This window comes from Cetorhinus maximus, unplaced genomic scaffold (genome assembly GCF_964194155.1).
Source record: "Cetorhinus maximus unplaced genomic scaffold, sCetMax3.hap1.1 HAP1_SCAFFOLD_1245, whole genome shotgun sequence".
Classification (NCBI taxonomy): Eukaryota; Metazoa; Chordata; class Chondrichthyes; order Lamniformes; family Cetorhinidae; genus Cetorhinus; species Cetorhinus maximus.
In genome coordinates this window covers 31,878-50,356 of record NW_027597187.1, presented here as the reverse complement: position 1 = coordinate 50,356, position 18,479 = coordinate 31,878, and the positions used below count along the sequence as shown (strand labels likewise).

Sequence of the window (18,479 nt, the reverse complement as noted above, 5' to 3'; positions counted from 1 at the left end):
CAAATGAAAGCTGGAGTGAGGTACATCAGATTGTTATCGCATTAGGATATAGAAATGAGATTCTGAGAATTGCTCATGACATCTAGGAATTAGGAAAACACAGGAAAAGATGCAGAGGTTTTTTTGGGCCAGGATTGCATAAGGGTGCAGTCAAATTCTGTAGAACATGTCATACATATCAGGTAACAGGGAAACCACAAGCAGTGATTAAGCCGGCACCTTTAATCCCAATACCAGCATTTGAAGAACTTTTTAACTAGGGTCATAATTGATTGTGTAGGGCCCCTCCCTAAGACTAAACGTGGAAATCAGTACTTACTTACAATAATGGATGTGTCTACCAGGTTTCCTGAAGCGATACCTTTAAGAAATATTACATCTAAGAAGGTTGTGGAGGAGTTAACTAAATTTTTTACAAGATATAGTTTACCTAAGGAAATAAAATTTGAACCCTGATCTGATTGTATGTCACAGCTGTTTAAGGAAGTAATGAATAATTTGGGGATAAAACAATTTAAGTCAACAGCCTATCATCCGGAGTCACAAGGAGCTTTGGAAAGATGGCATCAAACTTTAAAAACGTACTATGAGGATTATCCACAGGAGTGGGATAGGGGAATTCCATTCTTGTTATTTGCTATTAGAAACACTCCTAATGCATTGACTGGTTTTAGCCCTTTTAAACTAGTTTATGGTCATGAGGTAAGGGGACCTGAAATTGAGTCGAGAAATTGGCGGGTCAAATTTCAGAAACTATTCTCCTGGATTACTTACCAAATTTCAGGGAGAAAGACTGAACAGGGCATGTGAGTCGGCTAAAGAACATTTAAAGATATGAAAGTGAAGGCAGATAAGAAAGCTAAAGCCCGCAGTTTTGTTTCTGGAGAGAAGGTACTAGTTCTGTTACCAGTACTAGGTGATTCATTAAATGCAAGGTTTAGTGGACCTTACAGGATTGAAAAGAAATTAAGTGAACTAAATTATTTAATAAATACTCCAGTTAGAAGAAAGAAGCAGAGGGTGTGTCATGTAAACATGCTTTAAAAGTGCTTTGGCAGGGAAGAGGAACAAAAAGAGGTATTGGTGATGGTGGATGATGAAAAAAAGAGGTAGAAGTGTGGAACTCTGAAATTGATTTTCCTCTAATCAAATTGGATAATGAGGGGGTACTTGAAAATTTAAATGAAATATTGAGTTTCCTTCCAAACAAGTGTCAAAGTGATTTGGAAAAGCTATTGCAGTTAAACAAACCTATTTGTGGAAATAAGTTGGGAAAGACAGATTTAGCTATACATGATGTGTCTGTACAGGTTTCATCTTCAATAAGGCAACGTCCTTATAGATTAAATCCAGCAAAGTTATCGCAAGTACAAAAATAAATTGATTTTGTGCTTCAAAATGGTATCAAGTCTATTTACAGTAACTGGAGTTTGCCTATTGCGCTGGTACCAAAACCGGATGGAAAACAGTGTGTGTGTGGACTATCGAAAGGTGAATGTGGTGACAAAAGCAGATTCTTATCCTATACCATGGTTGAAAGATAGTATTGAGAAAGTGGGACAATCGAAATTTATCACAAAGATTGACTTGCTAAAAGGATATTGGCAGGTACCGTTGTCGGAAAGAGCAAAGGAGATATTGGCTTTTGTGACGCCAAATCAATTATATCAGTTTAAAGTCATGCCATTTGATTTGAAGAACTCACCTGCAACATTTCAAAGACCGACAAAGTAATTGCAGGTTTAAGCAATTGTGCTGTTTATATTGATGATCTGATAGTTTTCAGTCAGACATGGGAGGAGCATTTACAGCATCTGAAAGAATTATTTTCTCAATTACAAGAAACTAATTTGGTGATGAACTTGGCTAAAAGTGAATTTGCAAAAGCGCAAGTTACGTATCTAGGCCATGCCATTGGATATGGTAAGGCGGTTCTGAGAAATGTGAAAGTCAAGGCTATCGTGGATTTCCCAGTGCCTACAATGAAACATGAAGTTTTGAGATTTCTGGGCACGGGTGGGTTTTACCGGAAATTTGTACCACATTTTAGCAGTGTGGTTGCCCTATTGACTGAGTATTAAAAAAGAACAAGAAGTTTCAATGGACACTGGAGTGTCAGAAGTCATTTGATAGTTTGAAAACTGCATTAACTATGACACCAGTTTTGACAGTACCGAATTATGCCAAGCAATTTACATTGGCCATTGACGCAAACAATATAGACATTGGGGCTGTACTGTTACAAGATGATGACACTGGAATTGAAAAACCAATAGGGTATTTTTCACGGAAGCTGAATGTAAAACAGAGAAGATATTCCATATTTGAGAAATAGACCTGGGGTTGGTGTTAGCGTTGCAGCATTTTAAAATTTATGTTGCAAACAATTCATCAGAAACAACTGTTTATACAGACCACAATCCTTTGATGTTTATGGACAAATTTCGAGATAAAAGTGCAAAACTTTTCAGGTGGAGTCTATTATTACAACCATTTAATCTACAGATTATACATGTTGCTGGTAGAGAAAATCTGTTTACAGATGCGTTATCAAGATTTTGAAGCTAAAAGAGAAAATTGGACATTTAAAAGAAAACCTGGACATTGAACTGAAATGATTTCTGTTGAAACCAAGGATTTTTTAATATATTGTTATGTTAATGCATTGATCTGGTAATGTAATAGTGTAATAAGTATAGAAGATAGTGTGAGATGGGTTATTAAAAAAATGAAGCCATCTTTTAAAATTATGAGTTCATTTTTCGATAGGGAGGGGGATGTCATGAAGAGATGTTAATGTCTATAATGTTATTGGAAATTGTTAAATTGGAATTGTAGTAGGGTATGTGTCTATATGTGTGTCTTAATTGGATTAAAGCCAGCTAGCCTGGGTGCTTTGATGTATAGAAATTTGAGATGTTAATTAAATTGTTAGGAGAGATAAAATTTAAAAAACCTAGTTATACAATAGAAAATTTACATTCAAAGGGGAAGCCTGGTATAAACAGAAAGGAGTTTTGTGACAGTCAGAGGCATTTCAGATCTAACCAGCCTATAAGCCTACAACTGTCTGCAAAGGAACCTCATTTTGAATTTGTAAGGTCAAACGTGCTTTGCCTGGTGTCTGTTTGAAGTCTATGGGTTATTGTTGCCTTGATGAAGATTTACCTGGGATTGATTAATTTGGGGATTTGTTTACAAGTTATTATGATATTAATTTGTAGACATGTGTATGTGTTTAATTTGTTGTTAAATTAATAAATGTTTAATTTAGTTTTATATAAAAAAAACCTCTTGAGGCTTGGTGATTTTATTCCTGAATTCAAAGCCGCTCTCAAACATACCAATTGAAAATATAGATTATGACAGCTGTTCAAGTTTCTCTCTGTGATTTAAACAACTCAGCCTTTACCAACTGCTGTGTCATAAAGTGGACATTAGAAAAAGTTGGAATTCTGCCCAAAGTCAGAAAAGTCTCATCCCTGTCCTTATAAAATTCCATGGCTTTTCAATTACTTTGGGCCTTTTTTGGAAATTTCCATTACTTTTCCAAGTTTTCCATGACCTGCAGAAACTGCCAGCAACAATGAAGGAATGGTGATATATGTCCATGGCAGGATAGTCTGCAAATTGGAGTGGGAGCTTGAAGCTAATGGTATATCCACAACAGTAAAAAAGTTGTTAATTAAGCAAACTGCTGTATCCTAGAAGATGTCAAGCATGGTGGGTGTTGTTGCAACTGCACCTATCCTTGCCAGTGGTGACTATTTCATTACATTCATGGCTTAAACCTGGTAGACAGTGGGGAGGCTTTGAGGGATCTGGAGCTGAGACACTAATTTCTCTCATAGCCCTGGCACTGATATTGCTGGTCCCCTTATGCTTCCAATTAGTGCATCTGGTGATGATTAATTTTAATAAAATTCCAAAAATCATTAAATATGCCAAAAGAGACTTTTATTTACAATTGAGCATAATCTTAGCCAATTCCTGATTAGAAGAAATGTGTGAGAAACTATTACCATTATCATCACATAATTACTATTATCATCATTGGGAGCATAAAATTCTACAAGGTGACGTACTCAACAATAAAGGATTCATTTATGTGCTGTGTTTGGGGCTGGCTCTCTCTGATGACATTTTATCCTGATCGGACACTGCACAAGACCCTATTTACCTGGGATAACAGATCCCCCAGTAGTCTAAAGATTAAAGGCACTGAGCGAAAGGCCCTGGTTTCACTTCCAGTTGGGGACAAAGAGTTGAGGCTGGGGAACAATAGTCTTGGTTCTCCTCCTAGTCATGATTCGGTGGCTCTGGCTGAAAATTGTACAGGAATGGACATAAGAGGAGGACAAGATTGGACTTGGCTACACTATAAAATAGCCCTGCTATTCCTGTGTGGACTGACATGAAGATTGGTTGCTTGAGTAACCAGAGAAGCATTGGTACCCATGGAAATGTACCTAAGAAGCAGTCACTGCCTGTGTAACAGCAGGCACAGACACTGCCAAGTAAAATCTGTCAGACATTCACACTGACAGCACTACAGGGAATGACCAAGGGTTCTTAGCTGACATATTAGCTCCTCTGCTCTCGCCACGGACGCTGAGCATTTTAACCATTTTGCGTTACCTCAGAGCTTGCCCAGACACTTCCCACAACTGATGTCCCAAAGAATCAGTTGAGTGGTTGCCCAGTCACAAACACTGGTTTATTACTGTTGCTAAGGCCATCCATAGGGAGTTCACACATTCAAATCTGGAAACTCAAAAACTCGTATCAAATGGCCCAATTCTCTGGGTGATACTGACTTCCCAGCCGGAAAGCAGAGTCATCATTTGCTTTCCAGGCTCTCCAATCCAGTCTTCTGCTGCTCTCTCCACCTCATGATAAAATCCATCACTTCTTTCAGCTCCAGTACCTCAGACGCCATCCTGGCAACAAGGTTTTCCTAAACAGACAACAGACAGTCTTCAAATGCTGATATTCTTAGTGCATCTTTCTATTACAGTAATTACAAGTGGATGAACATCAGTGCTAGGACTATTATTTCTAACACTAGAGCTTGTACTGGCTTTTTCTGGGATGGGCACAATACAGGTTTCCCACAGAGTAACTCTCCTCTACACCGTCACGTCAAAGACCCCCAGCACGTGGTTAGATATAGAGTAAAGCTCCCTCTAAACTGTCCCATCTAAGTCTCACTGAGCTGGTGTTGCATGTTTCAGACAGAGTGTTAGATGGGAAAGTGTGGAAAGGACTATGTATCTGATTCAGGCTGTGATACTGAGTGATTGAAATGGAAAAAGTTCCATTCTACACGAAGAGAAAAAAATTATAAAAACTGTTGGAAATTTCCACTGTTTACTTACCATCAGCTTCACTTTCATGGTCACCTGAGGAGTGCTTCTTATCAGCTGCAGATTGGAGTCCAGTTTCTCAATGAACTTAACCATCATAGGCAGGAGTTCAGAGACATATCTAGGGAAAAGTTAATGTGATTAGCAGAGAGATAAAGGTAGCTGAGAAAGGGCTGAATCTCATTTCAAGTGCAGAATGTTACTGACTGTATCCCTGTTGATGTTAATCCAGCTCCCTTGCACTGTCAGTCAGACCTCATTCCCCCCCCAGCACCGTGTTACTGACTGTATCTCTACTGATATTAATGCAGATCCTTCAGTGTCTCTCAACTGATATTAATCCTGCCCTCTCAATTTTGTTGGATTTTGTTCCAATTAGGTTATTACCATTTAAAGAAAGATTTACATTTATATAGTGCCTTTCATGAACACGATGTTCCAAAGCACTTTACAGCCAATGGAGTACTTATAAAGTGTAGTCACTATTGTAATGTAGGAAATGCGGCAGCCAATTTGCACTCAACAAGGTCTCACAAATGGTAATGTGATGCTGACTAGGTAACATGTTTTAACTCTTTCAAGTACATTCACAGTTCTTGACTTTTTTTTTTCCGGGAGTGGGACATGAACCCACAACCTTCTGACTCAAAGGTGAGGGTGCTTTGAACTGAGCCACAGCTGACACCTCGGTAACATGTTTTAGTGGTGGTTACATAGGACATGGAAATTACTAGATAAAGAAAGACCAAGCTCTCTCTATTTCACCTTTTACTATCCTGGTAGCCACGTGATGTGATAATGGGGTTATTGGGTGAAAGGTTAATATTGTCTAGCACACTGGGAGTAATCTCTTGTTCTTTCACAAAATAGCGCTGTGGGATTATTTACATCAACCTGAATGTGCAGATGGTCCTTGGTTTAATGTCTCATCTGCATTTCAATAGTGCAGCACCCCCTCAGTACTGTACTGGGACTGTCAGCCTTGATTGTGTACTCAAGCCCCTGGATTGGAGCTTGAACCCACCATCACCTGACTCAGTGGGTTGAATGCTCCCAACACCACCCACAAAATCTAATATAAAAATCAAATTGGGATGTCTTCAAACAATAGCCAGACTTGTTGTAGAATCTACATTCTAATGCCACAGAATCTGGTTGGGTTTGCTGCAGAAACTGTTTTGAGGTGCTGGAAAATTCTATGGGCCCTAATTAATACCAATTACCATGGTGCTGACATCAATAAAGCCAGGTGCAGTTGGGATGTCCCACAGCTCACCTGTGACAATTGGCTTCAACAGGCAGGCACTGATGACAAATAGGCTGAACCAAACGCTGTTTCAGTGACACCGTCACCTGCAAGATTGCCTCCAAGTGGCTGTTCATCGACTGAAGCCGACTGTATTTCTCAGCTAGCAATACAACAGAGAAGCATGTCAAATATCTGATGCTGAGGCACTGAGTGTCTGACACTCAGCGCATATAATACATACCAAATCAGTAGAGTCCTTACTCTCCCTACTAATGTGCTGAAGGTGTTAACTCACAAAGGGCAGAGTTTTACAGGTGGTAGCTTATCTAAATGGCCTTTCTTCATTGAGCACAGGCAGACCATTCAACCAGTGATCAGGGGCAGGAACCCTGGCTAATTTGCCGCTACTTGGCTCAGGAAGAGACTGGCTAACTCAGTACAAACTGGTGTGAGCCTGGGACCCTCTAAAATTATTGCTACAAGGTCCACAATAAATACATGATAAACCCATCTAAGGACATTCAGCGCTGGATCAAATTGGCAGTGACAGGCCCAGTCAGCTCCTTAGGTCTGGTTGGTTCTGATCCCTAATCTCTCTCACTCATACACTCCCTCAACTACCTATTTCTCACATATCTGTCTCCCTCAGCAGTCTATTACATTACATAGGGAATGTGTGGAATGAATTAGAAACTGTTCACCTTCGCCTAAACTTGGGTCCATGTATTAGAAACAGATATTTTGGCAGGAATAGAGCATACAGTAGCCTAGTGGTTATGGTACTGGACTAGGAATCGGAGTTCAAATCCCCTCTAGGGAATGTCATGAAACTTAATTCAATAAATCTGGTCATTTTTGGGCTGATAAAAAATAAAAAGCCACTGGACTGTGTGTAAAAACCCAACCAATATCCTAGAGGGAAGGGACCTCTCTGGTCTGGCCTTCGTGATTCCAGTCCATTAAAGGAATACGTCAAACCCATCCAGTAACCTACCTGCCCCATTAATATTTCACGTGCACAGAACTACCAGACAGACTTACTCAAACACACCGGGTGGGTGATATCTGCGGTGTCATTCTGCAACTTCAGCAGCTTTAACTCCAGAGATTTCTGATGGTCAAAAGTGAATAAACATTAACAACAGTACATGGCAGATACTCAAGTAGTTTGGGGGGGTGATTGCACTCCTGGTCACACAGACCAGGACTTCTTGTTTTACTGGTCTGTGTTGAGTGATCTAGTTTCAGTTGGACTGGAGGTTCGGGCCACATTAGTAGCTTCAGTGCCCCTTGGTGGATCAGCCAAATATCTATTGTTTTGTGCCTCCTGTCCGAATGTGTATTTGTGTAAATTTTGGATGAGGGCAGGGTCGGGTTGTCTGTGATAGGGACAAAAAAAAAAAATAAATAAATTAGCCCCTCGAGCCTGTTCGGCCATTCAGTGAGATCATGGCTGATCTGTGACCTAACTCCATATACCCAACTTTGCCCCAGATCCCATAATACCCTCAGTTAACAAAAATCCATCAACTGTGGAGAGAGAGAAAGAGAGTTAACGATACAGATCCTTGCAGAACTCTGCTAGTCACCTTTGCCAATTAGAGTACATGCCCATTATCCTTACTCTCTATCTCCTCCCAATCAGGCAATTTCCAAACCTGGTCAGTAATTTGTTGTAGCCCTCTCCCATCCACATAATATCCTGCTCACACACTACTGAGACCCACACGTGAGGAATGGCCACTTAGATAAGGTGTCAAAGTGTACGCATTATCCAAGCAACCATATCTCAGTTGTGTCACTGCTTCAGGGAATAAGGGGAGAAAAGATCCAGGGTAACGTTCTGGGGAACTGGGTTTGAATCCCGCCACAGTAGATGATAGAATAAAAATCTGGAATTAAAAGTTTAATGATGACCATTGTCAATTGTTGTAAAAACCCATCTGGTTCACTAATGCCCTTTAGGGAAGGAAATCTACCATCACAGAGAAGCTGCAGGACATTCTTTTGGGGGAGGTATGGAACGAGTATTTTGCATCTGCCTTTACAAAGGGGAAGATGCTGCCTAGACCGAGGTGAGAGAGGAGGTAACTGGTACACTAGAAGAATTTACAATTCAGAAGGATGGGGTGTTAGAAAGGCTATCTTTACTTAAAATAGATAAGGTACCAGGACCGGATGAGATGCATCCAAGGGTACTGAGGGAAGTGAAAGTGGAAATTCCAGAGGCACTAGTGATAATCTTCCAGTCTTGCTTAGACACACGAGAGGTGCTAGAGGACTGGAGAATTGTGAATGTTACACCCTTGTTCAAAAAGAGGTGCAAAGATGAAGCTGGAAACTACAGACCATCGGTTTGACCTCAGTGGTAGGGAAACTTCTGGAAACTATAGCACGGGATAAAATCAATAGTCACTTAGACAAGTGCAGGATAATTAAGGAAAGCCAGCATGGATTCATTGAGGGAAAATCATGTTTAACTAGCTTGCTGGAATTTTTTGAGGAGGTAACAGAGAAGGTTGATAGGAGAAACGCTGTTGATATGGCGTATATGAATTTTCAAAAGGCATTTCATATAGTGCCACACAACAGACTTGTGAGCAAACTCCTAGGTCATGGAATAAAAGGGAAAGTAGGCACTTGGATAAGAAATTGGCTAAGTGACAGGAAACAGTGAGTAGTGATAAATGGCTCTTTTTCCAGATTGGAGGAAGGTTTGTAGTGGAGTTCCTCAGGGGTCAGCATTGGGACCCTTGCTCTTCCTGCTATATATTAAATGACCTAGATTGTGGTGTGCAGGGCATGATTTCAAAATTTGCAGATGAGATGAAGATTGGAAATGTTGTCAACTGTGATGAGGATAGTCTTGAACTTCAAAAGGACATAGACATGTTGGTGGACTGGGCAGACAAGTGAAATATGAAGTTCAATGCAGAGAAGTATGAATCCTGCCACAGTAGAGACAGTATAGAATAAAGGGAGAGCCGCTAAAGGAGGTGCAGGAACAGAAGGACCTCGGTGTATATGTACTTGGGTCATTGAAGATGGCAGGGCATGTTGAGAGAGCAGTTAATAAAATATATAGTATCTTCGGCTTTATGAATTGGGGCGTTGAGTACAAGAGTAAGGAGTTCATGTTGAACTTGTATAAGGTGCTAGTTAGGTCTCATTTGGAGTACTGCGTCCAGTTCTGGGTGCCATACTAGAGGAAGGATCTGAAGGAGACACTTTGGAAGGAGTAAGTTGACAAGGAAGTATTCAATGAGTGGCATGGCACTAGGAAGTTCTGAGGAACAAAGAGACCTTGGCGTGTGTGTCCATAGATCTCTGAAGGCAGAGGGGCACGTTAGTGGGGTGGTGAAAAAGACATATGGGACACTTGCCTTTATCAATCGAGGCATAGATTACAAAAGTAGGGAGGTCACGTTGGAGTTGTATAGAACTTTGGTGAGGCCACAGCTGGAGTACTGTGTGCAGTTCTGGTCGCCACATTATAGGAAGGATGTGATTGCACTGGAGGAGGTGCAGAGGAGATGTTGCCTGGGATGAAACATTTAAGTTATGACGAGAGGTTGGATAGACTTGGGTAATTTTCATTGGAGCAGAGAAGACTGAGGGGCGACCTGATCGAGGTGTACAAGATTATGAGGGGCATGGACAGGGTGGATAGGGAGCAGCTGTTCCCTTTAGTTGAAGGGTCAGTCACAAGGGGGCATAAGTTCAAGGTGAGGGGCAGGAGGTTTTGGGGGAATGTGAGGAAAAACTTTTTTACCCAGAGGGTGGTGACGGTCTGGAATGCACTGCCTGGGAGGGTGGTGGAGGTGGGTTGCCTCACATCCTTTAAAAAGTACCTGGATGAGCACTTGGCACGTGATAACCTTCAAGGCTATGGGCCAAGTGCTGGTAAATGGGATTAGGTAGGTAGATCAGGTGTTTCTCACGTGTCGGTGCAGACTTGATGGGCCTCTTCTGCACTGTGATTCTGATTCTGAAAGAGTACAGAGGAGATTCACAAGAATGATTCAGGGATAAAGAACTGTAGCTATGAGGATAGATTGGAGAGATTGGGACTCTTTTCCTTGGAGAAAAGAAAGCTGAGAGGAGACTTGATAGAGGTATTCGAAATCCTGAGGGGTATGAACAGGGTAAATAGTGAGAAACTGTTCCCACTCAAGAGAGCATCAAGAATTAGAAGGCATAGTTTCAAAATAATTGGCAAAAGGAGTAAATGTCCTGTGAGGAAAAATTTTTTGTAGTCTGGATTGAACTTCCTGAAAGGCTGGTGGAGGCAGGTTCGATAGAGATATTCAAAAGGGAATTGGATTGCTACCTGAAAAGAAATAATGTGCAAGGTGACGGGGATAAGGCAGGGGAGTGGGACTAGGTGGAATTGTCTTTCAGAGAGCCAGTGCAGGCTCAATGGACTCAAATGATCTCCTTTTGCACTGTAAAGATTCTGTGATCCTTACATGGTCTGGCCCACATGTGACTCCAGACCCACAGCAATGTGGTTGACTCTTAACTGCCATCTGAAATGGTCTAGAAAGCCACTCAGTTGCATCAAATTGCTAAAAAGTCTAAAAGGAATGAAACGGACCGCCCAACATCGACCTAGGCATCAGGAATGACAATGGCAAACTCAGCCCTGTCAACCCTGCAAAGTCCTCCTTACCAACATCTGGAGGGTAGTGCATGACATACTCATACTCATGGAATCATACCTTACAGATAATGTCCCAGACACCACCATCACCATTCCTGGGTATGTCCTGTCCTACTGGCAGGACAGACTCAGCAGAGGTGGCTGCACAGTTGAATACAGTCAGGAGGGAGTTGCCTGGGAGTCCTCAATATTGACTCCAGACCCCATGAAGTCTCATGGCATCAGGTCAAACATGGGCAAGGAAACCTCCTGCTGATTACCTGATTACCACGTATTGCCCCCTGATCAGCTAATGATACACTAGTCCTCCATGTGGAACACCACTTGGAGGAAGCACTGCAGATGGCAAGGGCACAGAATGTATTCTGGGTGGGGAACTTCAATGTCCGCACCAAAAGTGGCTCAGTAACACTACTACTACAGACCGAGCCCTAAAGGACATAGCTGCTCGACTGGGTCTGCGGCTGGTGGTGAGGGAACCAACAAGAGGGAAACACATACCTGACCTCAACCTCACCAACCTGCCTGTCACAGATGCATCTTTCCGTGACAGTATCAGCAGGAGTGACTACCACACAATCCTTGTGGAGACAAAGTCCCATCTTCATACTGAGGATACACCCCGCCGTGTTGTGTGGCACTACCACTACCACTTGCTAAGTGGGATAGATTTCGAACAGATCTAGCAACTCAAGACTGGCAACCATGAGGTGCTTGGGCCATCAGGATAGGCAGAATTGTGCTCAGCCACAATCTGTAACTTCATGGCTCGGCACATCTCCCACTCTATCATTACCACCAAGCCAGGGGTTCAATGCTGGTTCAAAGAAAAGTGTAGGAGGGCATGCCAGGAGCAGCACCAGGCATGCATAAAAATGAGGTGTTAACCTGGTGAAGCTGCAACACAGGACTATTTGCATGCCAAACAGCATAAGCAGCAAGCGACTGTTGAGAGCCAAGAGAGAGCTAAGCAATTCCACAACCAATGGATCAGATCTAAGCTCTGCAGTCCTGCTACATCCAGTTGTGAATGCTGGTGGACAATTAAACAACTCACTGGAGGAAGAGGCTCCACAAATATCGCCATCCTCAATGATGGAGGAGCCCAGCACATCAGTGCAAGAGATAAGACTGAAGCATTTGTTACAATCTTCAGCCAAAAGTGCTGAGTGGATCCGGTCTCCTCCAGGGGTCCCGAGCATCATAGCTGCCAGTCTTTAGCCAATTTGATTCACTCCACGATATCAAGAATCTGCTGAAGGCACTGGTTACTGCAAAGGCTATGGTCCCTGACAATATTCTGGCAATAGTACTGAAGACTTGTGCTCCAGAACTTGCCACACCTCTAGCCTAGCTGTTTCTGTACAGCTACAACACTAACATCTATCCGCAATGTGGAAAATTGCCCAGGTATGTCCTGTACACAAAAAAAAAACAGGACAAATCCAACCCGGTCAATTACCACCACATCAGTCTGCTCTCGATCATCAGTAAAGCGATGGAAGGGGTCATCAACAGTGCTATCAAGCGACACTTGCTTAGCAATAACCTGCTCACTAATGCTTAGTTTGGGTTCCGCCAGGGCCATTCAGCTCCTTACCTCATTACAGCCTTGGTTCAAACACGGACAGAAGAGCTCAAGTCCAGAGGTGAGGCGAGAGTGACTGCCTGTGACATCAAGACAGCTTTAGCTGACTGTGACATCAAGGAGCCCTAGCAAAACTGGAGTCAATGGGAATCAGGGGGAAACCTCTCCATTGGTTGGAGTCATACCTAGCACAAAGGAAGATGGATGTGGTTGTTGGAGGTCAACATCTATGTCCCAGGACATCACTGCAGGAGTTCCTCAAGTAGTGTCCTGAGGAAGGTGGCTGAACAATGGGCCACCTTCAAAGAAAAAGCATTGAAGGCAATGTCAAGGTATATTCCCTTGAAGGGAAAGGTAGGACAAATAAATCCAGGGCATGGATGACGAGAGAGATAGAGATAAACATGAAAAGGAAGAAGTGCATGTATGACAGATATCAGGCAGAAAATACAATGGAGAATCTGAATATAGAAGGACCAGAGGGAAAGGGAAGAAACTAATAAGAAAAGCAAGGAGAGAGCATGAAAAGAGGCTGGCAGCGAACATAAAAAGGGAATCCCAAGGTCGTCTATAAACAGGTAAATAATCAAAGGCTGGTAAAAGAAAGAGTAGGGCCGATTAGGGACTAAAAAAGGGGACTTGCATGTGGAGGCTGGAGAAATAGCGCAGGTGTTGAACGAGTACTTTGCATTTGACTTTACAAAGAAAGAGGATCCTACCCAGGCCAAGGTGAGAGAGGAGGTAACTGGTACACTGGAAGAATTTACAATTGAGAGGAAGGTGGTGTTGGAGAGGCTATCTTTACTTAAAATAGATAAAGTACCAGGACCCGATGAAACGCAGCCAAGGGTACTGAGGGAAGTGAGAATGGAAATTCCAGAGGCACTAGTGATAATCTTCCAGTATTGCTTAGACACCAGGGAGTTGCCAGAGGACTGGAGAATTGCAAATATTACACCCTTGTTCAAAAAGAGGTGCAAGGATGAAGCTGGAAACTGCAGACCAGTCAGTTTGACCTCAGTGGTAGGGAAGCTTTTGGAAACTATAGCACAGGGTAAAATCAATAGCCACTAAGACAAGTGCAGGATAATTAAGGAAAGCCAGCAAGGATTCATTGAGGGAAAATCATGTTTAACTGACTTAGAGTTTTTTGCGGAGGTAACAGAGAAGGTTGATAGGGGAAACGCTATTAATGTGGTGTATGTGGATTTTCAAAAAGCATTTCATACAGTACCGCGCAACAGACTTATGAGCAAAATTTAAGGTCATGGAATAAAAGGGAAAGTAGGCACTTGGATAAGAAATTGGCTGAGTGACAGGAAACAGTGAGTAGTGATAAATGGTTCTTCTTCAGATTGGAGGAAGGTTTGTAGTGGAGTTCCTCAGGGGTCAATGTTGGGACCCTTGCTCTTCCTGATATATATTAATGACCTAGACTGTGGTGTACAGGGCATGATTTCAAAATTTGCAGGTGAGATAAAGATTGGAAATGTTGTCAACTGTGATGGGGAGTCTTGAACTTCAAAAGGACATAGACATGTTGGTGGATTGGACAGACAAGTGGAAGATGAAGTTCAATGCAGAGAAGTGTGAGGTGATTCATTTTGGCAGGAAAAATAAGGTAAGACGGTATAAAATAAAGGGAGAGCCGCTAAAGGAAGTGCAGTAACAGAGGGACCTGGGTGTATATGTACATGGGTCATTGAAGATGGCAGGACATGTTGACAGAGCAGTTAATAAAGCATACAGCATCTTAGGCTTTATTAATAGGCATTGAGTACAAGAATAAGGAGGTCATGTGGAACTTGTATAAGACATTAGTTAGGCTTCCAGTTCTGGGCGCCATACTTGAGGAAAGATGTGAAGGCATCGGAGAGAGTACAGAGGAGATTCACAAGAATGATTTTTGGATAAAGAACTGTAGCTATGAGGATACATTGGAGAGGTTGGGACTCTTTTCCTGGGAGAAAAGGCAGCTGAGATGAGACTTGATAGAGGTATTCAAAATCCTTAAAAGTATGGACAGGGTAAATAGTGAGAAACTGTTCCCACTCAAGAAAACATCAAGAACTAGAGGGCACAGATTCAAAATAATTCACAAAAGGGGTAAATGGGATGTGAGGAAAATTTTTTTCACCCAGAGGGTGGTTGGAGTTTGGAACAAGCTTCCTGAAAGGGTGGTGGAGGCAGGTTCGATAGAAGTATCCAAAAGGGAATTGGATTGCCATCTGAAAAGAGAGAATGTGCCAGATTACGGGGATAAGGCAGGGGAGTGGGACTCGGTGAATGCTCTTTCAGAGAGCCAGTGTAGACTCGGTGGGCTGATTGGCCTCCTCCTGCAATGTAAAGATACTGTGAAACTGTGCAGATGCTGTGACTTATGGAAGTATCTTCCAGTACTTGTTTACAATGAGATCCTGTATAAATGCAAGTCTCTGCGGTTATTATATATATCATCAATAACTAGGAGCCCAGTCCTGTTTTGGCAGGCTTGCATGGCATGGTTTCTCCCAAATCTGTGTCAAATATTTTTTTGATATTGCTTCTGCAAACTGCCTAGGGATGCAAGTTAAAGGCTCTAAATAAAGTCAAGTTGCTGTTGCATTTGGCTCGTTCCTATCCTTTAGAGTGAACAGTTTTATTATCTAGAGTTGTAAACACTGGTACCTGCTCAAGTTCTGCCCTGGTGTGTGAAATTTCATCTATTAGTCTGAAGCGTTGAACAAATGGCACTGTGTTTCCAAACTCTATCTTGTTTAAATCTAAGATATCCTGTTTGACAGGAGAAGAAAAAAAAGCACGTCAGTAATCTGGGAGTAAAACAAATATGCAAATTAGAGCTACAACTGCAATCAACTCACTCTCCATCTCTGCAATGCTGTCAGGCATGATGCTTGGAACAGCAATGACATCCTATTCGAGATTTTCCATAAGAACAGAGTCCCACGGTACAGAAGAAGACAAGGCTAGAATAGGCTGGGCTGGAATCAGGAGCTAAGCTTTGATTTTAGAAAGCTTGTTAGATAATACCAAGCATGACTGTTTAAAGCTTGCAGGCTGTGGGAGGAGGCACAGACTAAGCGAGAGGTGGTCTAGGAGAGGGTGAGGAAACCAACATGTAAGTCAGCCTTTTGGAAAATTTTTCACAAGTCAGAGAGCAGGACTCCCTGTCTGTGATAGTTTTTTTTCCACTCAGGAGAGACAGAACTACTCTAACTGGCCTCATCATCCAGAGTAAGGGGAGAAGAACATAAAATTGACCCTGGACCTCATTTCGGATTGCCAAGGAGCAACATTTACTGGAAGTGTGCGCGTTTGGGCACCAGAGGACAGGAAAGAGCCTGTGAGATGCAGCTTGTTTAAAATCCACTAGCATCCCACGTCAAGGCTGACCTGATAACACAAATTCAATGGCTGATCAGTCAGGCAGGCACTGGAGGGTGGTTGCTACAAATACTTCAGTGCTCAGGTCAGCCATGGCTCTGGCTTGGCATTCTTGCCTATGTGTTAGAAAGTAGTGGGTTCAATTGCCGGTAGGGACCTGAGCATATAACCTAGGCTGACACTGCAGTGCAGTACTGACAGGGTGCTGCAGTGTTGGAAGTGCCATCTTTCCGACGAGATGTTAAATTGCAGCCCCCTCAGGTGGATTTAAAAGAGCCCATGCCACTATTACGGAGGAGCAAGGAAGCTCTCCCAAGTGTCCTGGCAAATATTTATCCCTCAGTCAACATTACAAAAAACATGATCACAATGGTGTTTGTAGGAGTCTGCTGTGCGCAAACTGGCTGCTGCATTTTCTACATGACAAAAGTGCTTACTGACTGTGAAGCACTTTGAGACATGCTGAGGTTGTGAAAGGAGCTATATAAATGAAAGTTTTTCTTTCTTTGGGGTTTTGGGAGCTCCCACTCAGTCTGCTAACCCTGAATGTATCAGTGTCAACATAACCAAGCACCAGATGGAGCTGAGCGGGGATATTCCTCATAGAGACAATTATTGACTGGGTTCCAGAGTTAAGAACAACCGCAAAGCAAGTAGGTTTGAAGAAACATCTGGAATTTTAAAAAGAAAAAATAAATGCATGGATTTTGAAAAGTGCAAGAGGCATTGTAGAAGATTGAGGGGCATGGACAGGGTGGATAGGGAGCAGCTGTTCCCCTTAATTGAAGGGTCAGTCACAAGGAGGCATAAGTTCAAGGTGAGGGGCAGGAGATTTAGGGGGATGTGAGGAAAAACTTTTTTACCCATAGGGTGGTGACGGTCTGGAATGCACTGCCTGGGAGGGTGGAGGAGGCAGGTTGCCTCACATCCTTTAAAAAGTACCTGGATGAGCACTTGGCATGTCATAACATTCAAGGCTATGGGCCAAGTGCTGGTAAATGGTAGGTAGGTCAGGTGTTTCTCACAAGTCAATGCAGAGTCGATGGGCCGAAGGGCCTCTTCTACACTGTTGATTCATTAAATTCCTCCAGGGTTAGCCAGCAATACCTGTGTCAACAATCCCCTTCCCATGCACCGCTCGAGGAAACAGGCTGCTGGGTTCGTTACTACCGGCTCCCATGGGTTTGCAGACTGCATTCTCACTTGAAGATGGGCTGAAAAAGAGAAATTGCAGAAAAAAAATCCTAAGAGCTCAGCAGAGATTCCAGTGTTGTGGCTTCTAAACTAGAAGTCCGAAGCAAATACTTTTCCGTAATTAGTCACTTGTACAAACCCAAGTATCTCACACAGGTCATTCCAGAGCCAGGGCTGGGGGGGTAGGGAGGGCTGGGGAGGAGGGCTGTGGGGGTGGGGGAGAGGGCTAGGAGAAGTGGGGGGAAGAGGGGGTGTTGAAGAGGGCTGGGGGGTGGTTGGTGTCTATACTCATTGGCTTTTAGAAGAATGAGAGGTGATCTTATTGAAACATACAAGAAACTGAGGGAGCTTGACAAGGTAGATGCTGAGAAGTTATTTCCACTCAGGGGAATCTAGAACTGGGGGCAAAATTTCAAAAAAGGGGTTTCCTATTTGAGATGGCGATGAGGAGGAATTCCTCCTCTCAGAGGGTCGTTAGGTCTATGGGAGTCTCTTCACCAGCAAGCAGCATATTCAAAGCTGAGTTAGATAGTTTTTGGATCGACAAGGGGGTTAAGGGTTTGGAGGGCAGACAGGAAAGTGGAATTAAAGCCACAATCAGATCAGCCAAGATCTTAGTGAATGGCAGAGTAAGCTCAAAGGGCTGAATGGCCTACGCCTATTTATTAGGATTTTGTGTAGGGAATGATATAGGATAGATGATGTAGGGGCGGGGAGGGTCAGCAGCAACCGCCATTTCCAGCTCCGACCGTTACTCACCAATCCCGCGCTCCACCTTCACTCTGCGTCGCGCAGTGAAGTAATTTATTATTGATAGCGCTTAATGATGACGTATGGACCAAGTATCTCGCCATGTTGGTAAGGTCAGGAGACGCTGACAAAAGGGTTTGTATTGGGATTTTGAAGGCGGGTGTTTACCACGTGGACGCTGCATTGCGGCGGGGGGAGGTGTAGTTTATTGGCATGGATTGATGTGACGGAGTCCTCCACGCAGCCGCAGTAGGAGCTATCACGCGGTTGCGCTGGCTCCGAGTT

General features: G+C 42.9%; 1 protein-coding gene across 1 annotated transcript; it reads right to left on the bottom strand.

Moving 5' to 3' along the window:
- Positions 1–3,940: 3,940 nt before the first annotated feature.
- haus2 (HAUS augmin like complex subunit 2) lies at positions 3,941–18,439 on the bottom strand. The gene is made up of 7 exons (XM_078536473.1): positions 18,204–18,439; positions 17,358–17,464; positions 15,534–15,638; positions 7,657–7,726; positions 6,643–6,775; positions 5,379–5,487; positions 3,941–4,957 (listed from the first exon to the last, which is right to left on the bottom strand). The coding sequence occupies exons 2-7, from the start codon at positions 17,445–17,447 to the stop codon at positions 4,841–4,843; spliced, it is 624 nt and encodes a 207-aa protein (XP_078392599.1). The 5' UTR covers positions 17,448–17,464; positions 18,204–18,439; the 3' UTR covers positions 3,941–4,840.
- Between the last annotated feature and the right edge of the window lie 40 nt (positions 18,440–18,479).